Consider the following 20,824-nt stretch of genomic DNA (forward strand, 5'->3'; position numbering starts at 1 on the left):
TTTTTTTTCTATTCCTGTAAAGGATGTCATTGATATTTTGACAGGGATTGCATTGAATCTGTAGGTTGCTTTGGCTGGAGTATGGATGTTTTAATAATATTCTTCCATTCATAAACAAGCAATTATCTTTTCATTTTTTTGTGTCCTGTTGAATTTATTTCATTAATTTTTTATTTTTTATTGTAGAAATCTTTCACCTCCTTGGTTTAATTTATTCCTATATATTTTATTTTTCATAGCTGTTGTAAATAGGATTTGTTTTTTCATTCATTTTTCAGATAGTTCATTATTGGTGTGCAGAAACTACTGATCTTTTTGTGTGTTGATTTTGTATCTTGCAATTTTACTAAATTTGTTTATTGGTTTTACAGTTTTTTTGGTGGAGCCTTTAGAGTTACATATATATATGATCATGTCATCCACAAACAGGAACAATTTGATGTCCTCTTTTTTAATTGGATATCCTTTATTTCTTTCTCTTGCCTGATTGCTCTGGCTAGGACATCCAGTACTGGGTTGAATAAGAGTGGTGAAGGTGGGCATCCTTATCTTGTTCCATATTTTAGAGGAAAAGCGTTGAGTTTTTCCTTATTCAATGTGATATCAGCTGTAGGTTTGTAAATTTGGCCTCTATTGTGTTATGTTCCTTCTATAGCTAATTTGTTGAGAGTTTTCAACATGAAGTGATGTTGAATTTTATCAAATGCTTTTTGTCTGTTGAAATGATCATAACATTTTCTTCATGATTCCATTAATGTGATGTATCATGTTTATTGATTTGCATATGTTGAATCATCTTGCACTCTCTAGGATGAATCCTACTTGCTCATGGTGTATGATTTTTTTTAATGTGCTATTGAATTCAGTTTGCTAGTATTTTGTTGAGGATTTTTGCATCTGGTTCATCAGGAATATTGGCTTGTAGTTTTCCTTTTTGTTGTTGTTTCCTTGTCTGGTTTTGGTATCAGGGTAGTGCTGGCCTCATAAAACAAGTTTGGAAGGACTCCTTCCTCTTCAGATTTTTAGAATAGTTAGAAAATAATTTGCAAAGCACAGATGTTATGATGCTTTGATGGTCTTTAAAAGGAATACCTATGCAAATCATTTTTATCCCTTTCTTTATGTAACATTTAAAGATATTACCATGAAAGAATAAGAGTATAATTTCATAAAAGTTGAAAATGTGCTCAATGTTTTAATGTATGTTTAAAGGAGAGAATGGAGAAAGCACAGAGGCTACTTTATATTCTAATATGCTTTGGTTTTTGGTCATTTATATTAGAAAGAAATAGATCCCCTAGATTCCTCTATTCATTAAATCACATAAAATTTTTCAATCATTAAAAGTTTCTTCTCTGAACTCTATAAAAGTGCCACAATTATGTATTATAATTCTATTACTTGAATACATAATAGACATAAATTTTTAGTGAGTACTTATCTATATGCCAGATACCATACTTTACACAGTTTTAGAGTTGGACATATATTCAATTCCTGACTTCCCCACTAACTTATTTTTCATTTGGCAACTTTTTTCACATCTTTAAATGTTAGTTTTTTCATCTGCAAAATGAATGTCGTAATATTATCCACCTCACAAGGCTGTGATGAGGACCTAATGAGATCATCCATTAATGCTTGACCTGGTTTCCAACACAAAGTGCTAGTTTCTTGAATATTAACTAAAATACATGTATTCAAGTCTCAGCTCTGCTATAGAGTGATGATTGATAAGTTACTTTAGTACTCTGGGCCTCAATTTATGCATCTGTAAAGCGGAGATGGCAGTAGTACCTTAGGTGTTTTGTGAGTACTGTATTAAATTATCACATGTATGTAAGATCTTTAGAACAATTTCTGGCACATCAGTGCTGAGTAAATACTGGTCATTAACTTTTATCATTTCAGTTATTTCTGTGGTTTTATCTCTCACTGTGCATAGCATTTGTAACTTCAGAATTTTATAAGAATATCAAAAATACAGATGTGTATATATGGAGAATATTCAAACTTGTTTTTATATTCTTTCATTCGCTTAAGAAGTATGCTGGTTCGTGGCAGTACCTGCGCTGTACAAAAGTTGATCTTCATAATTCCTTCCTGTAGAATATACTACAGTTCCCTTTTTTTTTTTTTAATATCAGACTTTTAGAGCTGCTCGTCGAAACACTGACATTTAAGTGGCAGAACGCTTGGATTGCTTTCTGAACCACTGATGCCTAACTAGAAGGAAAAATTATGGGCACATTATTGTGTGTCTCCCCTATACTCCTTCCTCATGTCATAAACTCCTTTCTTGTCTTCAGAAGCAGCTCCTTATCCTCAGAGAGTATAGTGAAAACAAAGCAGTCATATGGGAAGATTGACTAATTTGCCACAGAAAACGGAATATTTAAAGCTATGAACCAAGCAACTCTTGATTTTATGTATGCATGTGCGTGTACAAGACAATAGAAAGATATCTATGTGGTATAAACAGAAAAATGACAGTCCAACTAGATTATTAGTTATTTCATATCCACAGCTAGATGTGAGCTATTTGTCAAAATCAAGGATGAGAACTAGTGATTTAAAATTTTAAATAAAATAACTTAACACACACCATCTTTTAAGCATCATTAAAATGAAAAAACAATGTTAATTTTTGCTTTCAGGGAATATGGAGCCATTGATGATGTAGATATTGATCTGCATATCGATGTTAGCTTTCTTGATGTAAGTATCAATTTTATGTAATATGAATGGTGCATTTAAAATACACTTATTTTATTTTTGGGGGAAATTTAATTTTCAGTTGTCTTATAATACTATTAGTTACATATTGACTGTTAAGGTGCTTTGTGAAGAATTGCTGTGACTTGTCAAAGAAGCAGCGATTTTATAAACATATATATTTGCATTGGTTTTTCTAATGGTCTCTGAAATTTATGGGCTTTTACAATACTTCGTTATTTTAAGTGTTCATTTTTAGTTCTCATACATAGAAGGCCAATATTTTCACACAACAGTGGGTTTTGAGATAACTTATAGGCCTTCATGTTATATGCATTTTGCGAACACAAGTTTTAAAAGTTTGTATGTTTTTTTTTTTCAATTGGAACTCTAAAAGATGATTAATTCATCTTTTAAATATATTTGTGCAGGAGGAGATTGCTGTGGCTTGGGAAGTAATTCGAACAGAACCTATAATTGTTCGACTACACTGTTCACTTACACAGTATTTAAATGGCCCAGGTTAGTTTTATTTCTTTATTTATTATTTTGAATATTAATTAGCTGTGCACTATGCCTTAAGCAAAATGCGTGTTCATTTGTCAGTTCTGAGCAAAAGTGCTAAATATCTTGATAATGGTGTTTAAAGAAGCTTGCATTCTAAGAAAGATGGTTTATTGCCAATATAACTTATGGAAACGGAAGCGTAACATGTCATTTTATAGATTTTCAGAAACTGACAAGTTTCTGAGACACAAACATTTAAAAAACCCAAAAGAGTACCTTGCATGTAGTAGAAACTCAGTAAATATATATATTTTGGGTTTTCCTTAGATATAATTATTTCTCTCTTTGATTCTGAGATTCAATTTTAATGCAGTATATTTCTGTCTTTGAACATGGAGATTATAATAGTGTATTTGTTTGCTGAATCTTTAAGGGACAATGTTGCTATTATATTTCAACTGATAGCTGTTTACAACAAAGGACCCTATCATAAGTCTTGCCAAAATTTACTTGGTAAAATGTTTTTTCCTACCTACTACCAAACACACACACACACATGCATGCACACACACGCATGCACACACACACAATTGTATCTACTTATATTGTTCCAGTTATCTAGTGTTACATTAAAAAAAATCCTAAACCTTAATGGCTTAAAAAAACTTCTCTCTCACTATTCTTTGGGCACTTCTTGCTTGCAGTCTCCCATGATTTGCAGTTATGTGTGGGTGGGGCTGGGGCCAAATCAAGGCCTCACTGGGTTGGATACACGTGATGCTGTACGTTCAAATGGCTAGCAGTTGATGCAGGTGTCATCTCGAGACTCACTTGAGGCTTTTGGCTAGAGTGCCTGTCCGACACATAGCTTCTTCATGTGTTTTGGACTTCTTGTACCATGGTGACTGGGATGCAAATGCAAGTGTTGCAAGAGACAGGATGTAGAAGCTACTGGGAAAAGACATAGTGAGTCTTTCATTGTATTCTGTTGATCACAGCAGTTGAAGAGCCCACCCAGAATCAAGGGACAGAAACATAGACAGCACCTTGTGAAATCATGGGCATCTTTAATCTGACACACATGTTACTATGATGTCTGCATGTTTTTCCTTTAGGCCTATCAGGGAATATACATCTACTGTTTGTTTTCACATAGGAAACATACTTGTTCTTTCAGATTTATAAAATACAGGAAAATCTTTCATTTTTAAAGTTAGTCACTTGTTTTCTGTCTTTGCATAATACATTCTATTTAAATTAATTAATGCATAATATAAATTACATATTCTAACATTTAATGCTGGACAAGAAAAAATAAATGTTTAAAATATTTTTATTCTGATAATTTCAGATATATAAATATGTAATAAGAAAAGGAATTTCTCATAATTCTTGTAATGAGAAAGCTAAATGGCTTGGTGTTGTTTCTGTTTTCTATGTGCATATGATTTATTTTTATAAAGTTGACAATGAATTTTATAAATAGCTATGCACCTTAATGTTAAGTCATGAGACTGTCTTCAAGTCATTAAATAAGCCATAAGGGAATGATTTGTAATGTATGGAGAATATTTCAGCCGATAGTTGTATGTGTTCTTGCTCCTTCCCCACATATTCTGCCATATGGCTAACTTTTTTCTTATTTTAGTGATTTGAAATGTACTAATTTGATTTTATTTTAATGGTGGTTAAAAGAAAAGGAAATCCTTATGTCTGAACTTTGTTTAGGGTTAGGAATGAAATTGGGCTGGTTAATCTCTACTCACCCAAACCCCATCTGTGTAAGATGATACTGAAGCATGCTTTCATGTAATCTTACCTCTCATACATATTTTTTGATATAATCTTGAATGTAAGGGAGATATTTTCCTTCACAATATCTCTTTAAAGATTTTTTACATTTGCATAGTTTTATAAATATTTTAACACTCATTTTAACTCATGGTTAGATTGTTTTAGTGTTCAATACAACTCCTTTAGTGTCACAACTCATCTGCTCTTTCTTTCATCTGTATTGGTTGATTTATATATTTAACAATTTGGAAACCAAGGAAACCCGAGGGTTATGTTTTCTTTTTTCATACCTGATAATAACTTTTTGTTTTGTGAATGAGACAAACTTGTCCAAGTAAAATTAGCGAGGTCATGATAGTTCTCCTCCTACAAAAAGCAAAAATGCTCTAGAAACTTCTCATTTTGTGCCTGAAGTATTTCAACTTTTTTTTATTTGCAAGAAATCTATTTTGATTTGTTTGTGTTTTGTTGTGTACTTTTTGGACTGTTTTTTCTTCTTCTCCTTGATACTATTTTTTCTATATTTATTTCTGCATGGTATACCTGAGTCTTAATTCACCTCAAGTACGTTTTATGTAATTATTTATTACTCCTTCTTTACCTGCTAATCCCAATATGCTGGTTGGATCTAACTCTTTTGTCCTCCATGTTTTTCATTTCTCTAATTCTTTCATCCTTCATATCTGAAAACTGTATATGTTTTTTCCAATCTGTCTTCTGCTCCACTGAGTGAATTGTTTTCATGATTTCATCTTAAATTTAATGCTCCCATTGTATTTTTAATTTGGCCACATTCTTTACTGATTCCGTATTATTCCCTCTTTATCACCAGTCGCTTTCGTTTTATTTGTTTAGTGTCTTTTTGAATTTTGTTGTGAATATCAGTCAGTAATTGTCAAAGATTTATTGTTTTATTCCTATAGATGGAGTTTTGTTTTTCTCAATATTATATGCAAGCAAGAGTTGAAATTGTTCTTCTTGTGGAAATTAGTGTGATGTGTGAACAGTTTCTCCCATTAAGAAGAGGAAAGAAAGAGAATTCCACACTGACCCTACTTTAGAGTCGGCAGCTCTGAGATCTGCCCGCTGGAGGGGAGGGATGTGAGCTCTGCTGGTGCCCCACCCTGTTCCCCTGGGTCCCCTTTCCCAGCTCTTGCTCCCATCCCCATTTCTGCACCCTTGGCTGCTAACAGCTCCACTTGAAACCCTCAGTAGCTTGTCCTTAGACAAATAAGCTTTCCTTTCCTGGGGAGTGCAGGTAAGTACTTGGCAGTTTTTTTTATCTTCCCTTCACTCTTTAGGTGTCACTAGTGTGAGGGTACAGTGGCCTAGCTACTCTATTTCGAGTCTGTACAAATTCTAAGTTGTAATGCATGCTCCAGTTTTACCTACAAGATGGGATGGAAACTAGAACTTTCCCTGGATTTGTACCCTTGCTTGGCTTTTTCTCTTTTCCTATCTACCCCCCTCTCACTTGTTCTTATTGCTTCCTCCTGAGAACAATTCCAAATACATTATTTGCCCCTTGTCTGCACTCAGGGTCTGCTTCTGAGAGAACTTGACCTAAGGATGGTGGGTCCGAGGTCAAGAAAAGGCAGCATCTCCTAAGGGAGGAAGCCCTGCCAGACCAATCCGGAGTGTCCTCTCTGCCTTAGGGTTCATTTGCTCCCTATTTTGAGAGGCGTCAGCAGTCGTTGACTTTTATTATAGCATCTATCTCTTTCACAGAATGGAGAGTTTTTCATCCATCCTGTAGGGCCCTTTAAGATTGATTCCATCTGCTCTGTTTGTGCAAAATTTGCTGGGCATTTCTCACGTGGGGATGGCATTACTCCAAATTTCTGGTCTTTTCACTGGTTTTCTCCTATTTCTGTTAGGCACTGGTTATGATTGTGTTTGTGCAAAAGTATTCACTCACATTACCATCTTACTAGTAAACTCCCCAAGAGATTTTTTTTCTTATTGAAAATTTGAGGAAAATATGATTGAAAATGTGCAGTAATGTATAATATATGAATAGAACTGGAGACGGTATTACTAAAAAGGAACCTTTAACTTATTATTCCAGGAGAATAATTAGGTTTTATTCTAGCTTATGATTAGGATTATTGCTAGCAAATAAAAAAGAAAATATTTATGAAGAGTGTTTGTGCTATGCCCATAATGCCTCTGCCTGTCACAGAATACCATTATTTCAGTTTCTATCTGTAAAGAAGTTACCACCTTATTAAGGTTAAGCAGATGAACTGCCCAATCTCAGTATCCCATTTTACAGTGTGTTGCCTGGGACCACTCCCAATATCTGATACTACATCAGTTAGAATCCAATCAGAAAACAAACCACTCTAGTATCTCAGGTAAAAAAAATAAACATAAGGAGTTAGTTAATCCAGTGGCTAAACAGTTGGAAAGAAAAACAGGATGATGAGACTCCTCAGAGAGTGGTAGGAGGAGACCACTAGGGAAGATGACAACAAGAGATCACTACAGTCCCTTGGGGCTGGAATGACACTGGGAAAGGGATGGTATGCAGCAGAATCCAAATATCAGGGAAATCTTGCAGGTTCTAGAACCATGTCAGGAGTTGCTCTGTAGGAGTTAGGACCACAGAAATAGGACATGTCTGGTAAAGAGCTGCAACCATGGAGAAGATATGGCAACTGCTAAAAAATGCCCACACAAGACAGAGAGGAGAGGAGAAGGAAAGAGAGACAAGGGAATAGGAGGGAAAAGAGAGAAGAGGGAAGGGGAGACGGGGAAGGGAGATGGGGTAGAAGGGAGGAGAGAAGAAGGGAAATAATACCTTGATTCTCTTTCTCTTTCTTTTCCTCAAGTCCAACCAGCGCTTCCATTAGTCAAACCTAACCGGAAGGTAGTTGGCAAGGGACCTGTGGAAATGCAGCCTAAAGGTGGAAGAATGAGGAATGGACTTGAGAGCAAACAAAACACAATGGCCTATGTGTATATCCTTGTCAAATGCATAGTGCTGTTAGACTTTTTTTAATTTACATAAATTCTATCGTGCTATAGATTTTATTCTCTTAACCACTTCTGTTGCTAAAATAGCAACAGAATTGTTGGCCCTGTTGCTTTATGTACACTAATATGTACTATAGTATAGAGCCACTACAATTTACATATTTGCTTTCTTAGTGATGGCCACCTACATTGTGTTCAGATCCCTGATGCCATAATCAGTGCTGCAAAGAATGCCCTTAAAGAACTTATTTTATGGACTTCATGACAGTTAACTTATGAAGAATGGAATTTTTATGGGTTGGTCTAATCTGAGCTGAGAGCACATACTCATCATCATCATTTCAATTGCGTGGCTCTACTTACTCATCAGAATTTCTCCAAATATCTGTTAACCATTTAGAATTTTCCTTCTCTATGTTGCTTTGTCAAACCTTTATTTTTCTAATGTGTTTCCTGTCTTTGAATTTTATTATTGTTTATCTTACGAATCCTTTTAGTATGTTAGCTGTTGATAGCTAGTGGGTTCAATTCATGCAGAAGTCTTTTACAGTGATATTTATGAAAAGTTGATATTTTATGTTTTTTATGAAAACTTTTTGAAATAACAAAATTCAGTGATTTAAAAAATCAGTGATTTAAAAAGAGTGTTTGCAATGTGTCTTTGGAAGGTATCAGCATTTATAGTAAAATGGAGTTGCAAAAAATGTATGGCTAATTCAAGATTTAGACTGACCTACTTAACAGTTCTTTTTGAAAAGGATTTATTCCTACATTTTGGAAATGTATAAATAACGGTTATTTAAACAAATATTTGGCTACAGCTAATCTGACAGTATATCTGTGAGAGAACAGGAATGATACGAATTGAAGACATATACCTCCTTATCCACTTTGAAACTAAAGATAAGGATTATTTGTATTATATATGGGGAAATATACTTTAAATAAAGATATGATATAATTTATCACTTTTATGATAATGTATATTTTCTGGGATTACTGATATAGAGATGCAGTTTTTCATCTCAAGGACAAAGCTGTTTTTAGTTGAAAATGATAAACAACTAACCTTACTTTAAAATGATTTCTGTGCATATCATCTCATTATTGGTACCTCTGTGCTTGCATGATCAGTGCATTAGAATAATTTCCACATATCTTGGGCAGCCCTCACTTCCCAACTGCAGTTATATGAGAGATAAGAAAGCATTGAATAACTTTGACCTTTTTTAAAAACATGAAAATATATCACTAGTACTTTCTGTCAAGTTCTTACTTTTCTTATAAAAGAACATTTATTTGTAGTTTCTAGTTTTATGTATCAGTACAGTTCTGGGGATTTTTGTTGTTGTTTTTTATTTGCTTTTTTTGGTTAGGTCACTAATTTTAGCTATGTTTATTCCTGAGTACTTATTTGCATAATTAGACTTCTGTAGTTCATTTTATTTTCTAACTCATTATTGATTATCAAGAAAATATTAATTTTTTAAATCATTGTTAAAAATGAACTTAAAAAGTTTTACATTTACAGAAAAATTGCAGCTAGTACAGAGTTCCCATACACTCCAAACCCCTGTTTCTCTGTTTATTAACATCTTTCATTAATACATTGAATATAATTAATTATATTTATTTTAATAATAATATGTGTTTTAGAACTTGAATTTTGGAATATTTTATGAATTACAAATTATTAATTTTGGAAATTTTAGAATTTTATGAACTCTTTTAGTATATTCCAAAATTATAGGTCATTTAGATTTTATGCTATTGAGTCAATGTTTGAAATTTATATTTTTCTAGAAAATTTATTTTGATAAATATTAACACTTTCTAGTCATGCATAGTATGATTAAGTTTTGGTCTTTGTATTATTAATTTATAGGAATAATTTGTATGTTCTGGATAAACATTTGTGTCTGGTATTATATAACCCTTCTTTCTCTCTTCCTACATATGTATCATACCCAGTTTTCTCCGGTAAAGGGATTAGTTCTAGTGCATTTCGGATTTTTCTACATTTTTGTAGCTAGATCTCTTTTGTTTCTCTGCCCTCATCTTCCCACTTTTTCTGTCTGCCTCTGAAGAGACTGTATCTTCTTAAATCTTAGAGAAAATACAGTGCTTTCTCATTTAATTCCACTGAGGTTTTCAAGATGTTAGAATGTTTTTATTCACTTTTGAATTTTGATAGCCATGGGTTTAGGATAAGTGGGGTTGGAATTATGTTTACTCTATACCTTACTCTTTGTACAAGGATTAGGGAGTTCTTAGGAAACGAACTAATTTTTTGGTGATACAAACACCCAATTTCCTTGATTGATGGAGCATTTGTGTCTCAGAGTAGTGGCCAACAGGGGATACCATTTGGCTTACAATATAGAGCATGTGTGATCTGAGAAGGTCCTATGAGCAACACAATCTTTGCTGTAATTATCTGCTGCCCCACCTGTTGCTGTGAATGGCACTATGTAAGCTCCTATATGTCATCTTTTCATTTGCACACTAGTTTCTGTTCCCTTTCACCTAATTAGGACACCATCCCAGCAATTCAGTTCTCCTCCTCCTTCCTGTACTATTCATTTCTCTTAGAAGATTCACATCAGCAAATATTTCTCGTCTTAAAAAAAAATAAAATAAAAACCCTCTTGATCTCAAATGCCTCTTCAGTTGGGACCCTAATACTCTGCTTCTTTTGACTGTTAATTTCCTTGATTAGAGTTGTCTCTATTAGCTTACTTCATTTTCTTTTTTCTTTTCTCTCTTTAAATCCACTCAAGTCAGGTTTTGGTCCCATCATTCCTCAAACACTGCTCTTGTCAATGTCATCAGTAACTTCATTCTTGCCAAATGACTCATAACCTATTTGAGTTCTCATCTTAATTGACTTAGCAGTATTTCATAACAGTTGTTTACCTCCTCCTTGAAAATCTTTTTTTTTCTTTTTTTTTTCAAATAGGTTCTTGCTCTGTTACCCAGGCTGTAGTACAGTGGCATTATCACAGCTCACTGCAGCCTCAACCTCCCAGGTTCAGGTGATCCTCCCACCTCAGCCTCCTAAGTAGCTGGGACTACAGGCATATGCCACCATGCGTGGCTAATTTTTTTTTTTTTTTTTTTTAATAGAGATGGAGTCTCCCTATGTTTTCAAGACTGGTCTTGAACTCCTGGGCTCAAGCAATTCAACTGCCTGAGCCTCCCAAAGTATTGGGGTTACAGGCATGAGCCACTGTGCCTGGCCTGAAAAACTTCTTTGAATTTGTGTCTAGATAGCAGCACTCTGGAATCTTCCATCCGCTTGGCCATTCCTCCCCAGCCTTCTTTGCTGAGCTGGGCTTGGGGCCTAATCCTCACACTTTCTCTCTCCTCCACCTACATAGACTCACTGAGTGGTTTCTCATCCAGCCTCATGCCTTTAAATATATATATATATATACTCTGACTGTTCCAAATTTATATCTTTAGTACATTCCTCTCACCTTTAATGCCTAAATGCTGGGCTTCTCCAGTTGCCTTCTTAACGTTTCCATTTTAGTATCAAATAAGCATCTCAAATTTAAAGTATTTGGTCAAATAACTAGTCTTATCTGCCTTTTCAAACCTGTTTCTCCTGCAGTCTTTCACATTGTAGGAATTGGTAAATTTCATCCTTCTGGTTGCTCAGACCATAATCTTTGGATTCATCCTTAACTCTTCTTTTTTTTCACACCTCAAATCCAGTCCACCCACAAAATCTGTCCACTCTCCTAGAAGTGTGAATCCAAAATGTTCATCACCTCCACGGACACAAGTTCTATATATCTTGCCTCACTTGTTGCAATAAGTTCCTGACTGATTTTCCTGTTTTCCCCTTTGCTCTTTGACCAATTGATCCTGCACAGCTCCACCAGGTTCCTTCCCTGCTCTCATCTCCTGACATGAGACCTTGTTCAGTCCTCTCCCCACACTGCTCTCCAGCTGTTCCTAGGATATTTCAGCATATTTTCTCTTCAGGGGCTTTGCCTTTGTTCTTTGCTCTGGCTGGGACATTTTCTTCCTGCTTGTTCTTATCTAACATTTAAACCTCAGCCCACATAGCCTGCAGCCCATATATATTTTTCCCCATCTTTATTTTTCTCCAGAGCCTTTATTGCCATCTAGCATCGTATCTATTTTTCTATCTGTTTTTCATCTTCCTCCTCCCACTGAACTTCAGACTTCATGGGTGCAGGGATATTCGTGGGTGTGTTTTTACTCTTCGTCTGAAATGACTGGAGCGATGAGTGCAAGAGATACTCTTTAAACCAGTGAATAATGAAAAATGAGCGACTTTTTTGAGAGAAGTTATTAATTTAATTAACATAGTTACTGATTTAAATAAATATATGTATATATGTATTTTTATATATTTAGTTACCGATGTAAACATATATTTTTATATATTTAGTTATATATTTAGTTTAGTATTTTTATACATTTAGTTACCGATTTAAACATATATATGTTTGTATATATGTATATATGTTATATGTACATATATACATATATATACACACATATATATATATACCTGGTAAAAGTACGAACCAGGTGAAAAGGAAATCTCCTGTGCCTTCTCATCTCCCATTGTTTTATTCTAAAAATGATGTATGTAGATGCAAACATGTTGTCTTTCTTCCACTTAAAAAATAATGCACTAACTGTCCTACATGTGGCCAGTTCAGCTGTTGCTTACTTTGGAGATCATTCTTTCTTACACTTACATATATTATACATTATACTGTATGTTATTATACATTATTATACATTATTATACATTATACTGTATATTATTATATAATATACTGTATATTATACAATATAATGTATAATATATTATACAGTATAATTATACAGTATAATATATAATATACATTATAATGTATAATATATATTATACTGTATATTATTATACAATACAATGTATAATATATAATGGCCAATAATGATCTCCTATGTGCATATAGCATAAATAGCATCGTTTAGGACTGCATGTACACTGTTTTTAAATGTGTATATGTATATGCACATATATAATGCAGTTTCAACCTTTTTCTGGCTGATGGTTGAGTTTCAGTTTCAAGTCAATATGTGACTGTAATCCTTTTTCCTTTCCAGTGCCCACTGTTGATGTCTTTCAGATTTCCACAAAAGAGCGATTTGGATTGGGACATCAGCTGAAAAAGTAAGTTTGCTAAAGTGCAAAAAATAAATTTCTGCTAAAGAGAACTGAGTTCTCATTTTGTTCATTAAAAGAAACAAACAAAAACCTTCTATTCAATAACAACTTTTTGAAGCAAGTCCCTCAAGAGAGGAAATCATCCTGATGCTAAGAGCTGTGTTGATAATTTATTAGCAGGGCTCACTTTTCCACCTGGGCCAGAGTCCTTCTACTGCTATCCCAGATCCACTCTCTTTCCTCCAGCACCCTGCACTCTACCTGGGGAGGCTGACCTGTGTGGACACAGGCTCTGAGTCCCTAACATGACCAGTGGAGGGAGGAAGGAGAGTAAGATGGAAGTACTTACTGCTCTGGTTTCCTTCCTAGGAGGTCATCCTGAGCCGACCAGTCCTTCCACTGAAGCCTGCTGCTCTGCTCCAGGCTGCAATGTGTACATGACTTTCTCTCTTACTGGGCTCTATTGAGGGCTCCCACTGCTCATTCCTTGGGGCCCAGAGGTGGTATCAGTTTAGCAGCCACCGGCCCTGGACTCCTGCACTGTCCCTACTTGCCATTCCTACCGCTTTGAAACATTGGTTTTTTAACTAAACACTTTATTTCCTGTGTGGACCTTGATTTTGTTTTATGATCTTTAAGTCTGTTTTATATAAAAATCTATTTTTAAAAAAACAGAAAAAGAAAACACTGATAGAGCCAGGATACAATGGCACTAGAAAGAAAAAAATTGCATCTTAGAAGTAAATAGAGAACACTGATAAATTACAGATACAAGAATTGACTCTCAAATTTTTCTAAAATCAGATGATCACTGATGTGATCTAAGGTACAGAACTTTGGGACCCACTGGCCTGTGTTTCGGTATGCATCCAGAGGGCTTGTTCTGGTTTTCCCTGATGAAAATAATGTTGCCATCCACATGGTCTCCTTCGCCAGCCTTCCACACAGAAGGAATACAGCTTTCTCTTTAGACATAGAGTCTAGATGAGCCTTGATTTCATAAGAAGACATAAAGCCACCCCATTTGAACTGAATTTTAAAATTTAGGCATGTACCTCAGTTCGCCATGGTCAGAATATAAACATTAACTTCTATACTTAATATCAGCTTTAAGAATTTGTGTTTATGGAGAATTCCCAGAGGATTATTCTTCCAAATCTGCAAATTTAGCTTAAATGTAAATTTGTCAAGAAAGACCATTAGATAATTGTGTGCTTAAAGCCTGGTTTAGGCCTTTCATAATGATGCAGTCTATATGATCACTTTTATTTTAATGAATTTAAATTTGGCATCATATGTGGGCTTCTACTGAGCAATATTCTAAGAGAAAACTTATTGAAACTGTATTTGATATATGAAATAGAGAACTTACTGAGGCCATTTTGCCTGATGTAGGAAGCCACATATATGATATCTAGGATTTTGTACGTATTACAGAGCTCTAGAATTTTCTCAAGTTTTTATGACTTAAATTGAGGCAGCACTACTCAAATGTGAGTTGTGTGCCTACCGCATTTGAAAGGAAAAACATTCTTATAAATTCCCAGTGTTGAGTTCAAAGATACGCAAATATAAAATTAGATAATAAACCCTTAATGTTTAGAATTCTGCCTCTCTAAAACTAAATTCAATTTACAATGTGTGTTTAGCATATTATATAATGTAGTGTTCTCTTACAAGGACTCACAGGATAAATTTTCTCAGTTTTCCATTCTAGAGTTAGATATGCTTTCCTAGGACACTTGCTTGTGTTTTTGTGATTGGATTTTGTTTCCTGCATTGTGCCCATATCCTGCATGTCTTGGAGATGAGCATGGAGCCTGCCTCCATAATGAGCATGGATGGCATTATCCAAGTTGGGTACCATTTCACCTTGACACATTTTTTTAATACTATGATTTTTTTCCTCAGTCAATTTCCTCCCTTGTTTTTATACTGTTCTACTTTGTGTACTTTTGCAAGCCACTTACGAACTTTTATTTTTAAGTGGCATGGAGCTGATCAAAATAAGATAAGATTTACAAAAGTACACAGGTCTAGGAATAACTAGCTTTCTACCCTTAATGGCTTCTGGGTACATTACATAGGCTCAGCAAAAGAAATTGTGTATATAATCCCAACTCTGAGAAATTAAAGAAAGCTATGTGCCTTTTTCACTGTTTAAGTACCTAGTAACATATATAACATATTTAATTAATATCCCTATCCAAGTGATTAATGTTTTCAAAGAGTTACTTGCTTTTAGGGATAAATATTAGCTATGTGGAAAGTTTGTTAATATAGATTAGAATTTTTTTATGATCCTTGAGAAATTTTGGTCTGATATGTTGTTTCCCTAATTATAAATAATTAGATTTGGCTATGATCCTTAAGGTCACTGCCAGCCTAAAATCCCATAATTTTAACAATCTAATTTCATCCTCACAATAATTTATAAAAAGAAACTAAATATAAAGAGGTTATTTTCTTAGAAACATACAGCAAGTTAGGAAGGCAAATTTAGAATCTAGGCCCCTTGTTATCAGTTGGTTTTCAGTAAATAAAAGACACTCTTATTTACTGAATAACTTTTTCACAGGAAAATTTTTTTCTGGTGGTTTCAGACAGCAGAATAATCTTATCAACAATAGCAACAGCAAATACTTATGCAATACTTATATGTCATGCACTATTCTAAGTGTTTAACATATAATAAGACCTTTAATCTTTACAACAACTATGAAGCAGGCCTTGTTACTCTCATATTTCCTAGATGATGAAACTGAATCCCAGAGAGGTTAAGCAGCTTGTTCACAGTCACACAGCAAGAAAGTGATAGAGTCAGAATTTGACTCCAAACCAGTATTTATGACGCGTAAACTAATCTGCCTCTCATATAATCCTAGATATTCCTTTGCTTGAGATAAGACATGGAATATGTATTTGGCATTGAATGAATATTGAGAGAATGTGAAGTCAAAATAGCCTAAAAGAAAAAATATTTATGTATTTTCTCATGGCTGACCTGACACAGATATCACAGATACAGTGGTTGGTCTTGTATATGGTATCCTATCATTCAAAGGCTCAGCATATCACAGACAATGGAAATAATCTTCGACTTTTGTATGACTTTATGTTGAGTCTGCACTGATCAAACCTTAGTTGTGTTTAAGGGGGGAAAATATTGCAGATCTTCAGTTTTCCCTTAAATTTATGTGCAACATAAAATTAGGTATAAATTTTTCATATGTAGAGCTCCACATTTGTAAAATGAAATTCAATTTACAACTTAAAAGTGCAAATCAAAATAAAATACTTGAAATTCAAATTAATACCATTAATTTGGTTTATGATATTATTTTGCTAAAGCTGTTTCACCACCACAATTAGAATATAATACTGACTGCTTTAGTGCATAGTTTTTTGAAATCAACATGTAAAACAGTATGATGTCTTCCCTATGTACTTGCTTTTGTTCACTGCCCTGGAACCTTTGTTCACACAGTTGGCCGTGACATCATCTGCTCTTGACGCAATGCAAATGTATACTTTACCTTGAAATTTTTTTATTTTTTTCCCCTACCATCAGCCAATCACTGGCAATGGTAGTAGTTCCTTTTGGTGCCAGCACAATAGTAAACACAAACTCAAATGTAAATACTGAAGTCCCTTCATGGTTCTCTATTATAAGGAGGTGGTTGTTATACCAAATGTGCTCATACGTATACTCCAGATTACCCCTGAAATTAAACACAACATTGAACGTCTTTTAGAAAACAATTTCTTTTGCATCCAAGAACAGCTAGGTACCTGGGTATTCAAGTTTAAGAATTACTGATTTTAGATGTTGAATCACACTTTGAATCCTAATGTAATACATAAGTGGGAAAATTTTTAGCCATTTTGACCTGTTTGTTTTTTTGTTCCACTTAGCTTATCAAGATTAGGCAAGCACTTGCCATCTTTCTTAGAGAATGATGCACAGGAGTAGCAATTTTTTATGGGAAGAAAATCTGCTTAATACAAAGGGTTGTGTCAGCGGAAACTTCACATTAGGTACAGAGAGAAATGATGATCTTATTATTACATTTAAATCCTGCTGAAATTTTGGGTTAAAAAAAAATTCAAACATGAATAAAATGTTTCTCGTGCTGACTGAGCGAATTTACTGTGAATTTGGAATCATGGCATCACTTTATGAAAAATCTTTTATGATTCTAAATTAGCATCTCACTGATTTCTGTATGTTTGCTTTTATTTGATAAATGCATTTTCTACATAATAAATACAGTAACATTAATTGAAATTGCCTTGGAATGGTGATAACAGAATTACCTTTGGATCGACAGAATCATGCAGACATTTGTTACACAGCAGTGGAAACAGAGCAAAGAAAAATCCAATTGCCTGCACAATAAAAAGTTATCAGAGAAGAAAGTGAAGTCTCCCCTGCATTTATTTTCTACTTTGCGCAGGTTGGTAACAGGCAACTTCGTCATTGTCTTACTAAATACTGAGTGTGTGATGTAGTTCATGCTTACAGCATTCTTCTATAGTGTTGGCATCTGTTTATTTTCTTTATAACCTCTACGAAAAGACTGAGTTAGATGCATTCCATCAAAAACATATTCATTTCTACGTTTAGAGTTTTTATTAATATTTATTTAACATTGGTTACATTTGCTAAAATTACATTCTTTGCTTTCTAATCACCTAGAGTTTTTCCTACCAAAATTAGTTTCATTATAGGGCTTTGGGATAGATAAGATGGAAAAAAAATCTTAGAAGCTTTTTTTTGCTTTTCAGGAAAAATGGGATTCAAGTCCTGTGATCATTCTGCACATACCTTTGATTTCAGTTTTGACTGGGTAGGCTATATTAAAATGAGGTGGTAGAATATTTATTAGCACAGTCAAGTGGAGTTTGAGCATGACAAGCTTTCTTCATGGTCTGCCATACCTGTGATTTGCCCTGTATTAATTGTTGTTCGATTTTGAAGGTCGCCAAGTTATCCTCCCCCTGGTTGTGGCAAAAGCAAATCCAAACTGAAATCTGAGCAGGACGGAATCTCCAAAACTCATAAGCTGCTGCGGAGGACTTGTTCCAGCACAGTCAAGACTGATGATGTGTGTGTCACAAAGTCACACAGGACCTTTGGCCGCTCCTTGTCCAGCGATCCCAGGGCTGAGCAGGCTATGACAGCAATTAAATCACATAAACTTTTGAACCGTCCTTGCCCTGCAGCTGTTAAGTCAGAGGAATGCCTCACTCTAAAGTCGCATAAACTATTGACTCGATCTTGTTCTGGAGATCCACGATGTGAGCACAACACAAACTTGAAGCCCCACAAACTGTTAAGCAGGTCTTACTCTAGTAATCTCAGAATGGAAGAATTGTATGGACTGAAAAATCACAAATTGCTCAGCAAGTCCTACTCCAGTGCCCCCAAGTCATCCAAAACTGAGCTTTTCAAGGAACCTAACGCAGAGGGCAGGAGGCTCTCTCTTACCTCAGGGCTTATTGGTATCCTAACACCATCTTCATCTTCATCTTCTCAACTTGCTGTGCGTAAATATTTTCATCTTGAGTTCTTAAATGTTAGCTAAGGTGCAGTAGAATTTTTTTTTTCTTGTAAGATCTGGTGGAGAAAAGAAGCAAAACTTTGTTTTAATTTACCGTTTTTTTAAATCTTTTTGGATATTGTTTTGCATCCCATACATTTGCAACTGGCAATGAAATGTAAGCTTTGGTTCTGAAAAAAAATAAATGTAGCTATTCATTTGAAGTCCAGTTCAAATTCTTGTCATAGTAACAAATGCTACTAAAAACAGAAGGAAATGCATTGTATTCACAAAGCCCTTACTTATTAAATAAGCATATAATTTTAATGTTTCATTAAGTAGGTGTATCTAATCTCTGGTCTTCTCACATGACTGGTGGAGGACCACATTTTTCTTGTGGTTAAATTAAGAATAATTCCCTTTCAATTATATATAAGAGCACTTTGCCCATGCATGTTTTTACCTGTGGAGAGAGGCAACATTTACCACTTTATCCCAGAGCCTCACTTAAAGTTGTTCTTAGTGTCCATTTTATACTGAAGTCACTTTATGCTGGAGCCATCTTTGGGGGACATGGGACCAGGAGATGACTTTAATAGTTTAAGTCCTTTTGATGCTATTTATCAAGAGTAACTCTTACACAAAATTTATCACTAGCATGATTGGCATGATAGCCAAGTTCATGCTAGTGATAAATTCATAGACCTATCTTATGTATATTATTAACATATTCAAAATAGTTGATGAAAAGTCTTGTTTCCTTTTGCTCAATATCTGTGTGTGTATGTTGGGGGTGTGTGTTTAGCTCTAACCATTAATGTGTAAACACTCAGCAAGAGGTGAAATTGAAAAAAATAAGATCTGTTTCAGGAAAGTAATATTATTCTTATATAGGTTTATTTCTAAAATTAAATTATAAACTATACTGTATACTTATTTTCTGAAAAGTTGAGTATGTTGTCAATTTCACATGAGCATCCTAGAAGCCCATTCCTACTCAAACATACGTTTTAAGGACATAGAGCAAATAATGTAGAACAAACTGCACAGTGGAATGTTTCCCATGTTAGCTTCATCCAAGAAAGACCATTTCAGACATTCTGTAAAAGAAAATGCCTTAATAACCTCCGATATGGCTAAATATAATACATAGTTTTCTGTTATGACACTTTCAGTAGCTGTCTAATATTTCTTTGGAGGAATAATTGTATCTGATTGTAAAATAAGACTGAAGTCCCCTAATGAAGAGGTATGAGCATTTGCTGATTAGTAACAGACAAATGAGTTTTTGTGATCGTGTAAAGATGCCAGTAATTTTTGCTAGATCGGCAGCTAAGGGTGCTGTTCATTTACTGTAGGCAAAAATTGCATTAGTAATAGTAGAAAGGGTATTTATAATAGAGTGAATAAAAAAGTTTTTAATTTTGATGTCATCAGTGACTCAATTCATATTTCATGTGATCTTAGATCACTTTCGTATTCACTATTGCAAAAAGTCTGTAATTTATAAATTTTTACATTTAAAAAAATTATTATTATTTTTTTTACTTTGCTTTTTATAGCCAAATGGTGCAAAATGCATTCCAATACGAGACCGTGGCTTCCTGGTGCAGGTATGAGCCAAAACTCTATCCATTGTAGAAATATTTTAGTTCTCTTACTAGGTTTTTAAATCATTTATGAGCTTGTCTTAATTATTTTTCCTTACTGTTTTATTCAGACAATTGAGTTTGCTGAACAGCGGATCCCTGTATTAAATGAATACTGTGTGGTTTGTGATGAGCCACATGTGTTTCAAAATGGCCCTATGCTTAGGGTAAGTTCTTGCTGATAGAATGTTAGTGTTGGTTTAGAATATGGAAATATAGAAAAGGTTTGAAATATAAAAATAAGTAAATAAATGCAGTTTAAAGCAAATACTCTTTATTGAGCAAATTATTTATGTATAATTTTGACAAAATGCATTAGTATTACTTCTAAAGTAGCCTGTGAAAGAGCAGTTAGTTTGATATTAGGAAAATGTTTCTTATTATATTTTTTACATATGTTTATCTAACAGCTATTTATCCATCTACACCTATATCAACAT

The 20,824-nt window shown here is 34.2% G+C and overlaps 1 protein-coding gene across 6 annotated transcripts in view; it reads left to right on the forward strand.

Moving 5' to 3' along the window:
• PARP8 (poly(ADP-ribose) polymerase family member 8) overlaps window positions 1-20,824 on the forward strand; it is a 177,408-nt gene that overhangs the window by 110,702 nt on the left and 45,882 nt on the right. For all 6 annotated transcript variants that reach the window (XM_024246841.3, XM_054555263.2, XM_063724020.1 and 3 more), the window contains 7 exon segments: window positions 2,658-2,718; window positions 3,147-3,237; window positions 13,132-13,198; window positions 17,524-17,649; window positions 18,174-18,738; window positions 20,298-20,348; window positions 20,456-20,551. In XM_024246841.3, the coding sequence (XP_024102609.2) occupies window positions 2,658-2,718; window positions 3,147-3,237; window positions 13,132-13,198; window positions 17,524-17,649; window positions 18,174-18,738; window positions 20,298-20,348; window positions 20,456-20,551 (1,057 nt within the window).

Source organism: Pongo abelii, chromosome 4 (genome assembly GCF_028885655.2).
Source record: "Pongo abelii isolate AG06213 chromosome 4, NHGRI_mPonAbe1-v2.0_pri, whole genome shotgun sequence".
Classification (NCBI taxonomy): Eukaryota; Metazoa; Chordata; class Mammalia; order Primates; family Hominidae; genus Pongo; species Pongo abelii.